A 14,700-nucleotide genomic window follows, 5' to 3' on the forward strand; every position below is an offset into this window, starting at 1 on the left:
TCTCACACGGCTTTTTGTCACAGGTGTTGTGGAACTCGTCAAAGCAGGAAAAATGTGATAGGTCATTTACGCAAAATGAGGTCGGACGGCATAACTCTAAGAACTGAGCTAGGTTCGTTGATACATGGGGGTAGTATAAATTTCCTCTTTGGGAACTATGTTGCGCTCGACCCCTGATTCGCCAATTCAGAGCCAATCGACGCCCATTCTTCTCTCAAAATACTCGGAAGCTCTGCAGGTCGTTACCTAAACAGGAATTCATGGACGACACAGCGGGGATATGGGCTTGTCAGTCTTCTAGAAAGTTTCGATTAGGTCTTTCACAAGGACAACGAGATAAGCTTCTAGAACATCCATTGCGCCTTGGATGGGATTCAATAATTCTGAATGTTCCATAACTAAAGAGCCGGTCATGTCCGAGGATCTCGTCCATAGCCTAAAGCCTCTCCTGCCCCTGGGCGAGCCCGGCAAGCTGGGTATGAGAGTCAGCCTTACAACGGCACAGTATGATTAAGGTAGGGCATCAGGGCATCTAGGTAGCCGTATTGACCTACGTATCTGCTGCATATAATTCTTTAAGTGATTACGTGAGAGAGGGTAGTGTTGCAGATCTCCTACCCGAAGTGAGTTCCACTCACTTGACGTAGAGCCGAGCCTTGTCACTCTTCTCCCACTGGAACTCAGCTCTCTCCCCCCAATAAGCGAGTATTGGAGTACGCAGCGAATTGCCGCAGTTCGGCTGGCATTAAACATGGACCACTGCTCATCCCATCATTATATGACTCAGCCCTAAACTCTCTAGGCGATGGGAAGGACTGTCGGAACTCGAACACTACCGTATCAGGGGAGCTCTTGAGTCCCGAATTGATTGATTAAAAGAGCCCCTTTTATATCCATTACACTATCGATGAACCTCTCGATTATACCCGCGACTCAGCTGAATCAACTAAGGTTAATTTGGGCTCCTCTGGACGTGGGGGCGAAGGAATCCAGACCCTGATCCCGACCGCTATCTGGAGACACCGTTACAGAGCCCCAACCTTAATAGGCTGTACCTTGTTGCATGCCCCCCGGAAGACAGGCCTCGTATCCTACATCGTGGCTTGTCAGGCTCATAAGTCCTATTCTATCATCCGCTGGTCCCACTCGCTAGGGAAAGGCAATCGAAATAGCGACGTGACGCGGTCTTGATTGTGACTTTCCCTAGAGATGATCCAGATTCCTCGATGTGATTAATAGACCACTGGCCTGACCGACTTAGGAGGATCGATGTGACATCTCTTCTCAACTACATCGTACCTGCAGCAAGCCACGGCGTGATCGAATAAGATACCAGGACCATCGAAACGGATTCCCAAAATTGATATATCATTATAAGTGCAGACGATCGAGATTCGTCTTATCGAACATGGTCGGCATACCAAAAAGCAACCGTTGCACTTTTTGCAAGCTGCGGAAGACTAAGGTAAGCGAATCTATCCCGCCTCAGATCCGTGACCAAGTTCGTGCTGACGATCTTCGAAATAGTGTGATGAGAACTGGCCGACATGTGGTGCATGTGCTCGGGCCGGGAAGGTCTGCTCTGGGGCGAGGAACAACTACAAATTCGTAGTCAACGGGTGTCACAACGAGGAGCCGACCCCGAAGTCCAGCGACTCGGATGACGCCAGCATCTCCTCGTGCGATGGCAGTCAGATTAGGGGCCCGCTGTCGCGACGAAGCAGTCCCGGCGGTACGATTATCGTTGATATGAAGGAGTATACCGCCAATCTAGGACCCGGGACTTTCCACCGAATGCGTCTAACGCGCCCGCATCGCCCTAGGAGTGTTAAGCATGGAAGGCCGACATCGATACCGTCACCGACTCCATCTCCGGTTATGAGCCCCTCAGATCGACTAGCTTCTCAGTTTGTTTCTTGCATAGAGGCTGCGTCGGGAACGGGCCATGATTTACTAATATGGGGCCCTTCGATAAAGATGATACCGCAACGGCTAGGATCGGAGAGTCCAGTATTACGACACACGGTTGAGTTGGTCGTTGCGTCGTGGACTAACAGCCAACGGGATGTAATGTCACCGGAGACATGGTTAGATTTGCAGCTCCATATGCAGGCTTTAGGGAGTCTACGGAAAGCACTCGCGGAACCCTCGCAAGGGCTAGTAACGGATACGATCACGGCGCAGTGGTTACTGCAGAAACTCGAGGTGAGTTCGAGATAATAGTTAGAGCGGTACGTTTGGGATGATAAGACGGGCTGACAGCTGTTGCGCGGCAATTAGCTCACGTACGACTTCGAACGGGGAGCGAATCGAGAGAATCATGCGGCGGGGTTAACCGCCGTCATTAGTAGAGGAGGTCCGTGGCAAGGATTCCAAGATTTAGGACTCTACGCCACGTTTGATAGCTTCTTTAACATGGTAAGTTAAGTACGGAGACAGCCCCTTGTGTCTGGTCTGGGTCTTGTCTTGGGTTATAACTAATGTCGGGATTAGTTACAAGAAGACGTCCGTTTGGGGAGAGACAGCATATTCATGAATTGTGAGTGGATAGCGGCCTTGAAACAAGCCGTCGATGGCAGTATGCTGCGTCCCGTGGTTAAGGCGATGTACCGCTTATGGATCGAGATGACTGTCTGGCCAACTTTGGTAGGACTAGTCCGCATTCTTGGCCAGAATTCTTCGGATACAATGACTGCATTTGAGCTGTTGACTATGGCTAAACCGGTGATCGATTACTTGGAACAGGACTGCGATGCTACCTTGACCTCGTTGAGAAATTCGGGAGATATAATGGAGGTAGAGAATGTCCTAGACGCGGACCTGTTCCCGACTTGTTACCACTTCCGCGACATCGATACCGCTAAATTCTTCTACACTCACGCAATGTACAGCATCATCATACACCGGACTATGCAAGAAGCAAACTTGGTATTTGACAACTATATCCCGAGTGTAATGAAGAAGTGCCGGGAATGCAGCAAACGGATATGGATGGCCTACCCTTGGATGAGAACCCAGAGACCCCTAGCGATCGAGTATACAGCCGCGCTAGCATTTTCTTATGAATCTGCCAATGAAGAGGAACGAGAATTCTGTATCAGAAGTCTGGATGACATGGAATATTTCAGGAGGCCACCCCCAATAGGAAGGTGGATAGACGCAACCATCATGGCCAACGTGAAGGGATACACCGGTCGTATGCCATTCATCAAGGATCAGGATGTCACTATCGAGCTTTATGGACTGGGTTGCCGTTGCTGAGCCAGTTACAGCATGGTTTAGGGAGTATTACATCACGAATGAGTCCTAGGCGTTATATTAGGATTGGGAATTTGTAATGGCCGGTAGAATATGGAGGCTCACGTGAAAATCTGATCTCATAGAAGTATACCCGAAATTCATTAGTCCAGTTGTATTTTATTTATGGCTCTAGAAGATTGAAAGCAATATGGATAGGAGGTGTTCTCCTCTATCATTGAGAATTCAAGATCTCTTGTATGAATCGGCTCAGATCTTCGGCCTCTTCGGGCACAGTACGCTCAGGTAAAGTGAGAATCGATGCCTTCAAGATGTCGTCTTGCGCAGTAGCATCCCTCAACAGTTTAGTAAGGGTATCCATCTTGTAGGTGGAGAATGGCGTAATTCTCTGGATACTTAGGAAAGCCTCGAAGAAGTCGATGAGGTTAAGATGCACTAACTTATCCTCCTTATCTATCATATACAAGGCAGCAAAATGTAACAACCCACCATTGCTGTCGGTGTTGGCGTATCGCCGATTTAAGTCGGAAAAGTCTGTCCAAGTGACTGCCCGGAAGTTCAAGGCTGCCAGACGCGGTAAGACCCGAAGTAGACGGCCTTGGGCAAGCGATTGTTGCTGGGCGCCAAGTTGACCGCTGCTGCAGAGTGACAATATCAAGTCGTAGATATCGCGATCATGGAAGATTCGTCTCCATACGAGCCCCTGGCCGGATGGTTTCCTAACTACGATCTCCATTCCGTTGACAGACAAGCCATCAGGAGGACGAGTATCGCAGTCGACATCTAGAAGGTCGCCTAATACTTTCGAGCCCTTCTCGCCAACCTCCACTTGTGGAGCACTCAGCCACTGAGTCAAGAAGTTGGTTACCACATTATTCATCATGGCTAGAATGGCAGCATCACTTGGCGATTTGGCAGCCTTGTCAAGAACAGCCATGGCAAGGAGATTTGCCGACGGGGCAGGAGATCGCAAGGCTTGTATCAGAGCTTCTTCGGAAGCTAGAGTTAGAATCTGGGTGAAACTCAAAGGGCCAAGAAGCTTGATGGCCAAGCTACATAAAATTGCGGGATCTTGCTGATACTGTTTGAGAATCTCGGTGATCTTTGGAAGAAGCCGCGGGACCAAAGGTAGTATGTTCGCGTCTGTTAGGTGTATCAGTAAATTCACATGTACTCTAAATATATCTAGGCATGTAAAGTCCCAGCGGGAATATATACCCGTTAGTTGAAGTTCAACGTCGTCAAATAACTTCGGGGTTGGTAATAGATTCGGATCTGCAAGTAACTCGTCTAGATGCTTTTCTAGGTCTTCGACCCCGGTGACGGGAATGGTATCCGACTCCATCTTGACGGCAATTCGACTCATTCTAGACAGTCTTGACGAATGATGGGCATGAGATAGAGAACTGAGGGTGGGAGGATTAGGTATGTAGGGAAATATGAATTCAAGTGAAGTGTAAGAAAGTTGCAAGTTATAGACTTGTAAGTTTAGGTCTAAGTTAAGGTCTAAGTTAAGTCTAGGCAGGTAAACGGCCGCGTAGTTTCAATAAAGTTGCCGCTTGTTACTTGTTGAAATGGACCCCAAGATCGGGAAGAGCTGTGGTGGGTCTACATCTAGCGGGATGGCGGGGCTGAAGCTTCTGTAGTACTTTATGCGGGGCTGGCGGGGTAACTTTATAAGAAAAAAGATTCAGAGCGGTACGTATTCCCACCCGCCGAGAACTCCACCAAGTCTCCGCTAAAATTTTGAATAGATCGAATTCAATTCAACAACCATTTCGACTCATCCCATCTTTTCTCCTTATTCCATTCTCGATTTCTTCCAATAGGACATATCTAGCCATCCTATAAGATATAATCCGAAGATCTAAGCGTACTCCATACAAGCCACGAAAATTTGCCGATAAAGTCTACATCTGGCAGGGATATAATACTTGAAGTAGCAACGCTTCATGCATCAAAATGTCTGGTCGCGGTAGAGGGGGCAGAGGCGGTCGCGGCGGCCGCGGTGGTTTCGGCGCAGCTCGCAAGGCAGGACCGCAAGGAATGCCCGGCGCCGACGACCCAAGCCTGCAGTTTAATGAGAAGCCTCAAGACACATATCCCGTACGCACCTTCCTCTATATGCATACCTACCTACATACAGACAAAAACGCTAACCCCCCTCCTTCCAACAGAAAACCTACAACCCCCCCATCGCGCCTCCCCTCTCCCCGACCGAGGACCGCTCCGTCGCCGCCTTCGTCGCCTTCCGGCGCGCCTTCCACAACACGCCGCTGTACACGCACCGGCACCTGACCAACAACAACATGAGCGACGCCGGGACCTCGAAGCCGTCGGACCCGGTGCGCCGGACGTACGGGCAGGCGCAGCTGAACGCGCGCTTCGGCGTCAAGAGCCGCGCGAGCGCGGACCCCTTCCGCGCCGTGCCGCTGTACAGCAACAAGTTCGTCGACGAGGTGCGCGTGCTGCCCGAGCTGCGCCGCCGCGCCGACCGGTACGTCAAGGCCTTCTTCCCGGAGGAGCTGTGGGCCACGCTGCACGGGCGCGACACGGGAGGTCCAAAGGGCGGGTACTTGGCGAGCAGCAGCCGTAACGGGGTGAAGGACAAGGAGAAGGAGAAGGAGAGGAAGGGGACGAAGCGCAAGGCCGTGGTGCTGGACGACGACCCGTTCGCTAGCGACGACGATGGCGAGGAAGGTTCGTCTTGGCGTAGACGGCGCGAGGACGAGACCGAGGAGGAGCGGAAGAAGCGTATCGATGCTTCGCTCAAGGAGAACGAGACTGAGGATGCGGAGAATAAGGAGGATATCGATCTCGACGAGGAAGAGGAGCATATGTCCCAGGAAGACGATGATTACGACGATGACGAGGGTGGAGACTACGATGCCGAGCAGTACTTCGACGGCGGAGATGCCGACGACTTTGGAGAAGACGAAGGGGTTGGGGAAAGCGCCATGGACTTCTAGCGGGCGGGTACTGAATCGAAGGGATACGCATCAACCTAGAAATATTACTCTGGCCGGCTGCATTGGGATCGGCGTTCTTGAAGGAGGGGTTTCGAGCTTTTATGTCTCGAGATTGATTGTGGTCGTAAAACGATTTGCCAGACTTGAGGATACCCAGATCTCTGTTCACAGAATACATGTCATGAATTAATTATACAGTCATGTTAACTTGGAGACATGGTCATAATTTCCACGAGATCCGATCTAATACAAAGTTAGATGCGTCCACAGGTATATTCTACCCGACCCAGATGCAAGCTTCCCTACTTCTGCTACTTCATCGGTTTGTTATACACGTTCACATGTGCTTACGGACTGTCTCATTACCCTAGCAGGTGTAAGAGAAAAGTAACTACGCAGTGCCACTGATTTCCCAAACGGCTCAACATGGAATATTGACCACAACAGCGGAAATGAGTTGAGTGGAAAAAACAACGCTTTTCCATAACCATCCTAACCCCTATAAAGCATTCGCAATACGCCGACTATCGAAATAACTTCCGCTACATACCAAATTTGAAAGAAGGGATAAAAAACAGGGTTAAGAAGACAGGATTAAGAAATCACAATTAGAGAAGCCCACACGGGTCCATACTCTTATCCCCTCCCCTATTTTATAACTACCATCGGTTTAGCATCTTTTCCTACCTTTCGTACGGTACCCCGAAACGCAGCAATGCCTGCTGAAGTATGAGAAGTAATGCCGCTAAAAGTAGCTGCGCATAGCATCCTGATATCCCGTACCGCCCTTGAGATCTTGCTCGAAGTTCTGCTGGACGTTCAGAACCTCGCGGATGTGGCGCATGCTGAGCGGCTCGCCCTTATTGACCGCAAGTGCTTGCGCAGTACCGATCGTGTTCTTGATCTGACGCCCGTTCAGATTGTGCCGTGCTAGGCTCGTGTAATCGTCCTCGTCAAACGGCGTCAAGTCGACCCCTGCCACCGCCCGTGCACGCTCGACGAATATTTTGAAGATGGCCTTCTTCGCTTTCATATCCAGGTCGTCGTATCGTAGCGCAATGTGGATCCGCGATTGGAACGCGTCATCGAACGTCTATGAGAAACTTAGGTATTAATTCGTCTGTGCATTAACGATACGTCACGACGAAATACAACATACCTGAACACGATTTGTGGTTAGGAACAGTATTCCCTGGAAGTACTCTAACTGCCGCAAGAAAATGCTGACTAGAGCATTTCGGTGGATATCTTGCATGTTCCGTTTCTCGAGGAAGACATCTGCCTCGTCAAGAAGTAAGATAGCGCCCCAGGCATGGCAGATGTCGAGGATCTTCTGCAGCTCTGCCTCGAGATAGCGGGAGTCAGTTCCGAGATCACCAGCTGATACCATATATAGTGGGCATTTGAGGAGCTCGCTTATGCCCTCGGCCGTCAAAGTTTTGCCGGTACCGGGCGGTCCATGAAGGACGGCAACAAGCCCCTTGCCCTTGCCCTGGATGACATCGTCGATGCTCTCAGCTGGATGGTATTTGTGGGACTCGACGAGGGCCTGAAGGTTGTACGTTAGTAGAGAGCTCAATAAGTGGGGACCAGGTAGGCTAAATGGATATAAAAGCTGAGGAAGCCACAGAAAAGAATCGTTCAGCACATACCCTGACAATCTCCTTCGTATTGGGTTGCAGAACCAAAGAATCGTAAGCGTGCTCGTTCCATGAAATTTCCTTGATACCCGAGACCGTGAACTCAAGCCAAAGCTTCTCGGCGAAAGCAAATCCTAAGACAACTGGTGAGGCAATCAGATATTCCTCGTCAGTAAAGATCGGTGGCGCGCTATCGTTCTCGTCTTCCGCGCCACCCTCCTCGCTATCTTTAGCAGCCGCATCTTTGTCCCCTTCGCCTTTGCTAGGTACTTGGTCTAGCTTCTCCTTGGGGACTTCTGTGTCGACAAGTTCCTTAGGAATGCGTGCAGTGCGTACGGCACCCTTGTTGTCCTTGTATACTTTCGTCACATACTTAACCTTGCCTCCCTCTCCATCTCCGAAAATTTGCTCAAAACCTGTACCGTCGGCCCCTCCATCGTCATCCTCCGATTCACAGCCACAGCCTCCTTCTTCGTCGCTATCCTCTTCATCGCTTAGAACATCATGGTCTTTCGGTCGGACCAAAGAGACGGGATAGTTGGGGTTGATTCGACGATGGATAGCTGGATCGACCATTATTCGGCCGTTAATATTGACCTTGATAACTGCCTTCTTTTTCTTGTGGTAGGCCATACCATGGTGGCTCTTATAGTGCACACCACCGAGGCCTACGAATTTCTTGCCGCGCTCGATAAGGTCCTTGCGTAACTGAGCTTCGTTCTTGTGGTACTTCAGAGGATAGCAACCTAAGCTCGTAATCTTACGGGCTCCACGAAACTCTTGTATCTCCTCTGACATACTGCCGTATCCAAATTGCTTGCCATCATACTCGAAGTACTATAATCGTCGCGTTAATACTCAAGGGGGAAACTGGACCAAACTCATCATGTGCGAGGAACATACCTTGCCCTCAATATAGTAAAATTCGCCCCTAACGATACTATAATGTTTCTCTGCAACCTCTACCTTGAAGATGCGAGGTTCGTCAACGGAGCCGTACGTCGTAGTATACGCAAGCGTATTCGGTTTCCATAGGGCCCACAGGAGATCAAATGTGATGAGGCCGTTTTCTAGCATGGGATATAGACTAATTCAGGCGTAAGCACCCCTACTCGCCTAGCTTCCCGGGGACGGGTGAAAGCAACTTACCTTTTCTTGGTCTCGGCGTGGTCTGTGTCTAGATATTTGATGAGTACTCGCAGGTGCCGTCGCTTTTCGTCAATCCACTTTTGGACCTTCTTCCGTTCCTTTCTAGAGTCACCCTCAGGCTCAAGTTCCTTAAGATTATTCATATATTCTCGCATATCTTCGAGATATCTATCTCCGAAATTAGTTTTGCGTAGAGGGGTTAGGAAGGATAAAAACATAGAGGCAACTCACAAGAACAGCATCTTAGGATCCACCTTAGGGGTCTCTTCAACCAGACTTACACCTTTAACGCTACCTATAACGTCCTGGAGGGCTTCTCGAAGTTGTTTACTCTTAATGTCAACTATCGTGGTCTTATATTTACCCTCCCAGTCGAAGGTTCTCCGAACGTGGAAGAGGTACTCGTCGTATTGAGAGTTGCTAGCATTCTCCGCCGTGTCCTGCAGCTTGTAGTTATGAATCTGAGAATCCCAGACCTGATCAACGCGTTTAAATTCAAGGCGCTGTATTGCCGCTTTTCCATTGCGCTGGTACTTGGGTTTGGGAGGCTTAGTGTGGCTTCCAGCCATGAGCTCGTCGAAAAGAAGATCGTCGGGGGGCGGTCGTCTTCCTCGGCCTGAGGGCGGCGGGCCGCTTCCACGACCATCACGGACAGTCTTAGAAATGTTCGATAATGGGTCGTTAAACATGCCAAGCGCAGCGCCATAATTTCCGTTAAAACCAACGGTACCGAAGTTGGTAGGATTGAAACCTCCAAAACCGAGGCCCGCAGGTGCTCCTAAACCAGCATTAAAACCGCCCGATCCGAAAGCCCCTTGATTAAGAGAAGCAGAAGCATTAATCCCAGCTGGACCGCCCGCAATAGTGAGATTAGCAATCTGGCGCTGCATCTGTTGCACCTGGGTTCGCATCTGGGCAACTTCTTGTTCAAGAGAGGCGTTATTAGTGCTCTCCTTTTCGTCGAGGTCTGAGTCATCTTCAAACTCAGCTTCCGAGTCGCTGGTATTAACTTCAGAAGTTTTCGGGTGCTTAGCCTGTTTCGTAACCGTCTTAGACGACTTAGAGGATTTCGATGATTTTTTCTTAGATTTCCGGGGATCCTGCCGCTTTTTCTGAAGTCGTTTCTTCTTCAGGGCCTCCTCGGCTTCAGCCTCCGACTCGGTCTCAGAGTGTTCGTCTGAAGACGAGTTTGTGAACCCGCCATCACTGTCACTAGACGAGTTCTCACTACTACCAGGGGCTACCTTCTTCGCCTTACTAGACTTGGCCTTTTTGTCCTTCTTTCCAAGTTTACCACTGGCCTTCTTGTCGGTTTTAGAACCCTTAGTTTTCTTGCCCGAATCAGGTGTCGTCGACGGCCCGTCCTCGGCTAGGTGAGTCTTAGCTTCGTCGGCATTAGGAATATTGCCCTCGCGGCGATCAGCAGAAGGGCCGGTCTTAGCTTCCTGTGGTTCCATTTTCAGATCAATGTTTGAGGCCATATTAGTTACACGACTGTGGCTGGAAGGGCGCTCTACCCCAAGCAGCGAGACGAGTAAGATACGGTACTGAAGGCAGATGTGCGCTTAGAAAATGCGCGCAAGCAAACAATAATGATGGAGAAGTTGGTATAGGACAGTATTGAGTGCCGGCCTTAAGAGTCGAAAGGCGGGGAAACTTTTCTGTCCTCGCTGGTTGTGGACACAATCAAACACTTTCAATCCTCGTGGTTGCTCATGACTGGCCTGATTTCTGTTACCGAAACACACCGTGTTAGTATGAAGACGGGAAATAATAAAATGAGAATTAAAGGGTGGGAAATCAGTTGTGTAATTGAAAAGCGCCAAATGTCAATCTCTCTTTGGACGGTCATTTTCCTCCAACATCGAGTCCAAATGCGGTCGCCACGCTGTACACGGCAGTACATGTCTCCATTCTATATCCAGCGATGCTAGCACCTTTAGGAGAAAGGAGTGATTGGAGTATATTACACACCTGTCACGCAGTAAAAATTAACGTCAGCACTTAAAAGTTAGGTGAAATAAGATTACCTCTCAAGTATGGGTAGACAAATGGGTCCAGATAAAGGAACAGGTAGGTAAAGGAGGTATGTAGGTAAGCAGACAGCCTGCGAAAGTTGCTGGCAACCAGAGGGTTTATATATAAATCTCTAAAACTGCATTTATTGTAAGGCTTCGGGGACAGCCGGAAGGAATATAGAAAAGAGCGAATCAAAGAGGCCGTGGATTAAATAGAAGTAAGAGGCTGCTTGGGGATAGTGGGTGATATGGTCACCTAAGTAGTCGGCAGTAACCTGTGAATATGAATGTCAGTTCTGACGATGCAAGGTTGCGGCAGAGATCTACCAGGCAGAAAAGAGCTGGGGAGAGAAATAAGTGAAGTTGGGTGAGAAAAAACTAGAAAAGGGAAAAAAGAGGAGATAACGCGTAAGTAGTAGGCTTGAATGATAATACCTACCTAGTATAGCGAGAACTACTCCGTGAAAATACAACTTGAAGAGATGGATGGATGGAAAGGTGCAAAAGTTACATAAACAGCGGTCTACCAGGATCTTGTACCGTCATCCTGGGATTCTTTGGCAAACTGGCACGTGCGCATAGAAAAACCTTGAAGCACTTGGGAAGTCGGAAGTCCAAAGTCAGAACAGTTAAAAGGAGAGACGGCAGGGACGATTCCTCACAATAGGTAAGTTGCTATACCGATGAGCGTGATGAGGCAGTGGCGCCGATCAACTAGCCTAGCTACATCATAATCGCATGTACTCTACATTGATTGGCAAGACCAACCTTGGAATGGTATAATACGTGCCGCAGTACCTACATACATCTCAACTTCATATCTACATATCCATGCATATCCACATACCTCCTATCAATTGATATATGTATCTACGTAAGCTGGAAGTTGGATACACGACTGTAGCGTTGCTGCAACCCGGTCCATCTCTAGGCTATTCTTTAGATGACAGCATCTCTTTAGAACAGTAATAGGACGTTGTGGTTGGTGGACAAGGATTGAAGTCTGGCTAATAGAATGACTCGAGCTGCTTAACATGCGTATCTGGGTAGGCGGCAGGCCGGGACGGTGGGCGTGTATGTTATACAGCTCGTATATGAGCTACCTATTACCTACCTACTAGAAACTAATAGGCGTATATACTATGTAAGTAATCAATACCGTATGTACGAATCCATTTGTGTGATGTTAGTGCCCAAGTTGAATCGAAGAAACCAAGAGATTCATTTCTCTCTGCTTAGAACTCACAGATGTGTAGTCTAGACCCCCGGACCGACCCCACTCTACCCACGCTCACATACAGGACGTTTGCTTTAACGAAAGAGGCTTCGCCAAGCGTAATCCCTTCGAGATGTACGATACGTACATAGTACCAACTAGCTTGGAGCTGGAAGCCACAGAGGCTACTAGGACTAGGTACATATGTAAGCGGCTAGGGCCACTTGTAATGCACGTTCGCCGTTCTAAATGCAACTGTAGTACATGTCCGTAGGCATAGAGCGGGTCGAATGGAAGGCGACCATGGCTGCGTGGTTGCCTTACGCACCTCTAGAATACTCCAGTGAACCCGTCCGCCCTATTATGCCGGTCGCTGAGTGTCTCAGGCGGCTCATTCGATAAATGCTACCGTAGTCCGGGTCTCCCTCTTCTGCCTGCAGCACTGCCACCTGACCAAGCCCAAAAAGCTGGCAGAGCCAATTACAGGAGGTCTGCCATTTTCACAGACACGGCACACCAACTGAGGATCCGGGAATTCGTTCATATGATATGATCGACCGGTAGATAAGATATATAGTTGTGAGTCGGGTTCATATACCATGTAAAAAAAATCGATTTGCTGCGCCTTTGATAGCAAGTGTAGTATCATGGCTTTAGTCAGACGTGTCGATCAAAATTGGGGGCACCACCAGGTAGGCAACTAAATCCCGAGTTCATGTGCAAGTGAAAAAGCAAGGGTGAGGCTGAAGCCCGTCTTGTCTAGAAATGGAACCGACTGGCAGCGTATAACTTGGAGCAAGGCCGCTCTGGGCATACAACTCGCGGTAACGCCGGGACCTCAAAGGCTTTCAAGAGGCGTGCGGCCTATATACGGCCTTTCGAGGGAGCCGATGCTGTAACTCAACCAAGCAGGCTTTGAGTAGAATGTTACTCTTGCATCTGAGATCTTCCCAAAACATCCTTCACCGATGTTGGCCTTCGCGCTCCTCTCTGAAGGGAGTATTTGGATGGCGGGATAAATTATTCCTGACGATCTCACATTTTTTTGTTCTGCCGAGCCGGTAATCTCGAGGCCATGTGTGATGCAGCGTCGGAGAACCAAGGGCTCTGGCTGGCCGTTCGTCAAATATCTGCAGCGCTACACCGACATTGCTTGTCCAATCAATTAGGCGCTCTCACGAAGCCTCACCTCAACAAAAATCGACCCAAGCCGGTGGAAAGGTACGCATGCAAGAATTTACTCGCACTTGGCGGGATTGGATTTGCGGCATGTTTGTAACCTTCTAAATCATTGGAGAGGCGCACAGAATCCCTTCGGAACGTACATTTCGTCTAAGACCACCGAGGCCTTTGAGGTATTTTTGGGTTGTTTTCTAATAACAACGAACTAGTATCCCGCCGCTGCACCGGGTTTTTGCAGGAAGGAAGGCAACGCCATCGGCTAAGGTTAGATGATCGTTGAGATTTAGATGGTGCAACTCATCTCCCGCCAGCCAAGTGCCTCATCTCAGAGTCGCAATCCAACGATGGAGACCCGCACTCGTCATACGGGGAGGCGGGGAGTTTGGTTTGCAAGCAAGCAAGATTCCGTGACCATGGAACCCGATGCTGCAAAAAAAGTGTCTGTGCCGTACGGGATAAGTCTATCAAGCAACAGATTTTTTTTTTTTTTACAAAAAAAAAAAAAAAAAAAAGGTACGTCCCTTGCTTATTGTGCCGATGTAAGCGACACAAATAGGGACGCGAACGAATCCGGGACGAGATGCCAAGGATCCGTTGACCAAGACAAGAGACAAGATATGAAGGTAATCATATCTTTACGTGCTTGAATTCACGATGAATCGACGAATCGGAGAAGTTGGCGTTTCGTATGCGTCCTCTTTTCTCGCTGGAGTTTGCCGTGACCCGTGGCGCCAATTTATGAAAACACCTGGGTATCGATCACTTTCTCCGTCATTTTCCAACGTCGGGTTGAAGATCTAATGTCGCACAAACTCATTTCCCAAATTGGAAAGATTTAATGTATCGTTAAGTTTGTGCGACTCTAGGAATTCGGGTCCTGTACTAGGTAGTACCTGGCTCCTATAGTAGTAGGTAGGTAAGGAGTGGAAGGTGTAAGTTGGGGAACGAAAAAGATTACAGCTAATTGGATAGGTATGCACATAGCTGCGCTTGAGGTACTTACCGAGGTAGGTGCTGTGTGTACAAGGCAGTAGGTAAACATCGAAGCTCAAACATCCGTCATAATGATTGTGGTAATTGTGGAGATCTTAATTCATGCAATACTTGCATCTTTTTGCATTTATCAGATTTAGGCTATTTCGATTATCGGGGGTTTAGCCTCTACGAGATTTCAATGTTTCACAGCTCCCCCACTGTAAACGTCATGTCGCTTGTGAAAGTTTCCAATTCTCCAACCAGATCGCATCGCGAACTTGGGAAATCAAGGA

The 14,700-nt window shown here is 48.9% G+C and overlaps 4 protein-coding genes across 4 annotated transcripts; 2 read left to right on the forward strand and 2 right to left on the reverse strand.

Moving 5' to 3' along the window:
• Positions 1-1,081: 1,081 nt before the first annotated feature.
• F4807DRAFT_244283 (uncharacterized protein) lies at positions 1,082-3,367 on the forward strand. The gene is made up of 4 exons (XM_047994320.1): positions 1,082-1,465; positions 1,528-2,205; positions 2,281-2,418; positions 2,494-3,367. Exons 1-4 carry the CDS (start codon positions 1,409-1,411, stop codon positions 3,259-3,261), a joined length of 1,641 nt encoding a protein of 546 aa, XP_047850590.1. The 5' UTR covers positions 1,082-1,408; the 3' UTR covers positions 3,262-3,367.
• A 105-nt stretch (positions 3,368-3,472) lies between these two features.
• On the reverse strand, positions 3,473-4,603 carry F4807DRAFT_464081 (uncharacterized protein; the record flags this gene model as incomplete). Its single annotated transcript, XM_048002071.1, has 2 exons — positions 3,473-4,401; positions 4,477-4,603. 2 exons carry the CDS (start codon positions 4,601-4,603, stop codon positions 3,473-3,475), a joined length of 1,056 nt encoding a protein of 351 aa, XP_047850591.1.
• Positions 4,604-4,983: 380 nt separating this feature from the next.
• F4807DRAFT_440678 (DNA-directed RNA polymerase III, subunit Rpc31) lies at positions 4,984-6,509 on the forward strand. The gene is made up of 2 exons (XM_047999323.1): positions 4,984-5,364; positions 5,436-6,509. Exons 1-2 carry the CDS (start codon positions 5,221-5,223, stop codon positions 6,225-6,227), a joined length of 936 nt encoding a protein of 311 aa, XP_047850592.1. The 5' UTR covers positions 4,984-5,220; the 3' UTR covers positions 6,228-6,509.
• Positions 6,510-6,972: 463 nt separating this feature from the next.
• On the reverse strand, positions 6,973-10,473 carry F4807DRAFT_453669 (uncharacterized protein; the record flags this gene model as incomplete). The annotated part of the gene is made up of 6 exons (XM_048000491.1): positions 6,973-7,320; positions 7,387-7,776; positions 7,880-8,704; positions 8,771-8,954; positions 9,017-9,184; positions 9,248-10,473. The coding sequence occupies 6 exons, from the start codon at positions 10,471-10,473 to the stop codon at positions 6,973-6,975; spliced, it is 3,141 nt and encodes a 1,046-aa protein (XP_047850593.1).
• Positions 10,474-14,700: the final 4,227 nt, after the last annotated feature.

The sequence above is a fragment of the Annulohypoxylon truncatum genome (assembly GCF_022578515.1).
Source record: "Annulohypoxylon truncatum strain CBS 140777 unplaced genomic scaffold F4807scaffold_37, whole genome shotgun sequence".
Taxonomy (NCBI): Eukaryota; Fungi; Ascomycota; class Sordariomycetes; order Xylariales; family Hypoxylaceae; genus Annulohypoxylon; species Annulohypoxylon truncatum.